The following is a 4,139-nucleotide window of genomic DNA, read 5'->3' as shown; positions in this document are numbered from 1 at the left end:
AGCATATGGTTATCTTTAAAGGTATACTCACCCATCATTTATAATTTCTGTTTTAGATGAGAGTTCTGACCACCACCTTTTTATGACTGCTTGAAGCCAGTTTAAACCAACTATTATATATCTGAAATGACATTTTGTTACAAAATTAAAGTGTTTTCATCTAAGAAGCCTTTACAAAAAAATAATACTACCCTCTACTTAAAAAACACATACATACACTGATCTTTCCTCTTTTAAAATTTTTATTTCACTACTTTCATAAAACTGTATTTTATGTAACTTGTTTATAGATGCTTTTGTAATTGTTCTTTAGTCACTTCTTAGTCAAATTCTTTTCCTAACTGTACTATAAGCAACTTGAAAACAAAAACCGGGTATGTCTCATGGAGCTCAATCTACTGCTATGCACTCACAAAGCACAAAATCAAGAACACTGGAAGACAAAAATGGAGATTCAGATTAGCACTTACTCTTCAAATTTGCTTTTAAGCAGTGATTTTACTAGAGGCAACAAGTCTACACAGCAGCCGAGTGAGATGTATTGTTTTTCTTCTTGTAAACTGAAATTAAGAAATAGTAAGTTATAAAAATATGAACAGGCCATAATTTGTCCTTCTTTAAACTAATTTATTTTCTGAAAAATATTTTTTACCTATTGGTGAGCACAGGAAGGCAATCCACCACCACTCCAAGATCTTCTATCCTGTGAGTACGAAAAGAATAGTACTGCTATGATAACCATCAACTGCTTTTGAAAAATTCATTCATTCAGCAAATAATCCAACTGTCTATTGGTTACTTTTCGACTAGCGATGAATGTAATTTAAACCTTATTTCTCTACTGACGCTAAACATAGGAAGTTTAAAATTTTAGCCAGTAATAACATAAAAAAGAAGAGGCAATTCTAGATAGCACATTGGAAATTACTTATATTGAACAAAAAGCATAAAAGGGCACACTTACCTCACCAAATAAGCTACAAGTTCACTTATACTTCTCTTTTTCCAGAAAGTTAAAGCTACATTCAATCTCAAATTCCTGCTGAATAAAACTTGTGCCATTGTTTCATGGTCCTGAGAAACCTGCAAGGCAGTAATCTAATTCTTAAAAAGAACATTGGAAAATTATATAAAACCATTTTTTCAAGTAAATTATTCTAGTAGACACGTATTTTAAAACTATACAAAGGTGACTCCTTTTACTCACCCATACAAAAAATACTGCACTTGAACATAGTAAACAAATGATTTGAATAAATTTAGAACCTATTTCTTTTTTTATCAAAACTTTTTCTTATGTGCTACCATATTTCTTTTAAATCTCAATAATTTGTAAAATAAATTATTTTTAGCTTATCTATAAACCCAGGATTCAATTTATAACATAAAGGAAAAGGTAAACATATAGGCTAGTTATTGTCTATGAATAGCATGAGAAAGGAATTACAACGATTCAGTTCTGTGACAACTATTTAAATTCATTCATTCATTCTTGTCTATATAATAGACAAGAATTCCTGTTGTAAGAAGTTTAAATGTAGAACTACACAAAACTAAAAGTAAATACTCTCTACCTGCCCACAAAACAGCTAATGTTACTGCCTAGAAATAATCACCATTAACAGACTGATATGTATCTTTTCAAACCATTTTCTAGATAAAGACAAATTAGATACACATGAAATTTAAATATTATATCTATATTTTTGAAAACCTTGCCTTTTCACTTATTATAAAGATTTTTCAATGTCAAAACACAGATCAATCTAATTTTTAAAAAACAATTAACTATATTATGCTCCAGTCTTTATATATCATAATTTCTTTAGATTAATTCTAGTTTTTCCCTATTAAAACTATGCAATGAACATCCTTATGTATGTAAATATATACACTTGCACAAATGCTTCTGTAAGGTTAATTTTAGAACTAGAACAGCTATATCAAAGATTATGTGATTTGAACTTTGACAACATAGTATATTATCACTTTTAGATTTGGGTTTTTTAGAGCAAGCACTAGTCAATCAGGAAAAAGGTTCTGAAACAACAAAAGAGCATTCAATAAATGTATTAGTTAAGTGTGAGGCTAAGGCTTGTAAATCAGAAAGCAAAGTAAAAAGATGGCCTTGAAAAAAATGTCTTACACTGTGTCTTACACTAAATCAAATGCACGACTGAAATTTTTTTTAAAAATGCATTTGCAGTCAAAATATTTATTCCCTCAGTTCAACTGAAGAACCAACCTAGGTTCCAATCAAAGCCAGATTTCTGGGTTAGATAGTCACATATTCTTTTCCTTTAAGGTATGCAGTTTTTATAATTATCTGATTAGTATTAGCCTCATCACTTCTATAACTACACAAAAGTAGGGGCAGTGTCTGTTTTTCACCCACCAATCTATTTCCATAGAGCCTTTAGAATGCATTACACAGTACGGAACCCTCAATAAATATTTGTGAAAGAATTGGTATGATAGTGATTCTCTTTAACACTGAAGTTTAGTTACCATCCTATTCTCCAGGGTCCATGATAATTCATTATTAAACCAAATTCTCCTTGCTTCCTCTTTTCTCACAGATACTGTACACACTTCCTTCACTCTCCTGGCAATACTAATTTTCTATTACTCCAGGATCTAATTTTTACAAGAACGTCTTCACTAGCAAGAAGATTCTTTTTTGTATAATTTCATTATGGTTTTAGTTAATAAACTTTATTTTCTACCTTCCTTTCATCTTATTTACTTGTAATTATTATCCTAAACATGATGCTCATCTTCATTCACCTATACATGCTTATGACCATTTTAATTAAAATTTTTTTCCTGCTTTTATGCCATAGAAAATGCTATTTAAGCTGTCATGTCAGAGAGAAATAATACTAAGTTTACCAAATCATAGTTAAAGAAATTAAGGTACATTCAAACAATGTAATGTTATGTATCTATTAAAAATTTGTAAAGTGTTATTTAATCACATGGAAACACATCTAAATTTATTAAACATCAAGTTATCAAATAATATGTAACGTATACAGAAAAGATACAAAAAAAATTTAATGCTGTTATTTCCAAATGTTGAGATTACAGATAATTTTTTCTTTTGGGTTTATTTTCTGAAACGTATACAATAAACATGTAATAATTGTTATTATAAACTCATGTGTGTTTCTAAATTTTGACAAACCATTCCTTCAAATGACCATTTTTATAAAAAATAGCTTTTTTGAGGTATAATTTATATACCATAAAACTCACCCATTAAAAGTATATAATTCAATTATTTTTAATCGATTTATAGAGTTGTGAAACCATCATAACAATCTAGTTTTAGAATGTTTTTATCACCTTCCCTCAAATTCCCTTGAGCCTATTCAAACAACTAATTTTGCCTGAGCCTGAGGAGCAGCACATAGCAGGTTTGCCGAAACAAAGCTTCTACTAGGCAATTTTGAGAGCCAGACAAAATGTGCCTGCATAACTGGCTTTGGTGGACCACATTTTAGGCAGGACTTCTTTTCCCTTCCTTTAATCTCTACTGGCCTGCCCGCCATTCAGCAGCTTGTCAATCATTTCAATCCATCTCAGATATTACTAACTTAGAGAAATGGAATAAGCTATTGATTCAAATTTGGTTAATTTGGAAAGCCTCAAGGAGTTACAATCACTCAAATCTCACTAGGTGACAAATTACTCTGCTAGCAGTATATGGCAAAGAAAAAAAAAACCCAACCGAATAAACAAGAGTAGAGTTAAGTTTATAAAATTACTTACCTCAGAAAAAAACCCACTATATTTTGATGATGGGCTTTCTGTCTGTGAAGAACCAGAATCTCTGGAGTTAAGCAAATATGTTCTACTATCATGGTATAATTTTTCAGGCAGGTGGCCAGCACAAGCCAGTTCATTTTCTTTATTTGCCATGTCACAGCCCCCACTTCTAGGGGACTGTTTTTTTTTGTAACAAGGATTTGAAAAAGGATGATGAACTTTCTTTCTGTGATAGATCACCTTACGTAGTTTATCCGGGCTTTTCACAGCTTGTCCAACTGTTCTATAAAAAGAATTGATTTTCTTAAATGAAAAAGAACAACATAAAGATCTTTAAAAGTCTTTAAATAAAACAATTTAATAGGCCA

The 4,139-nt window shown here is 30.5% G+C and overlaps 1 protein-coding gene across 1 annotated transcript in view; it reads right to left on the bottom strand.

Annotated features, from left to right (window-relative positions):
- Positions 1-4,139, bottom strand: part of KATNBL1 (katanin regulatory subunit B1 like 1) — a 44,924-nt gene that overhangs the window by 10,133 nt on the left and 30,652 nt on the right. The window contains exons 5-8 of the mRNA XM_011354858.2: positions 965-1,083; positions 653-703; positions 471-560; positions 32-121 (exon numbers count right to left, since the gene is read on the bottom strand). Coding sequence (XP_011353160.1) covers positions 32-121; positions 471-560; positions 653-703; positions 965-1,083 — 350 coding nt within the window. The remainder of the gene's footprint in view (positions 1-31; positions 122-470; positions 561-652; positions 704-964; positions 1,084-4,139) is intronic.

This window comes from Pteropus vampyrus, unplaced genomic scaffold, assembly GCF_000151845.1.
Source record: "Pteropus vampyrus isolate Shadow unplaced genomic scaffold, Pvam_2.0 Scaffold19, whole genome shotgun sequence".
NCBI classification, from domain to species: Eukaryota; Metazoa; Chordata; class Mammalia; order Chiroptera; family Pteropodidae; genus Pteropus; species Pteropus vampyrus.
Note: the sequence above shows the minus strand (reverse complement) of the source record. Positions and strands in the feature narration are given on the sequence as shown.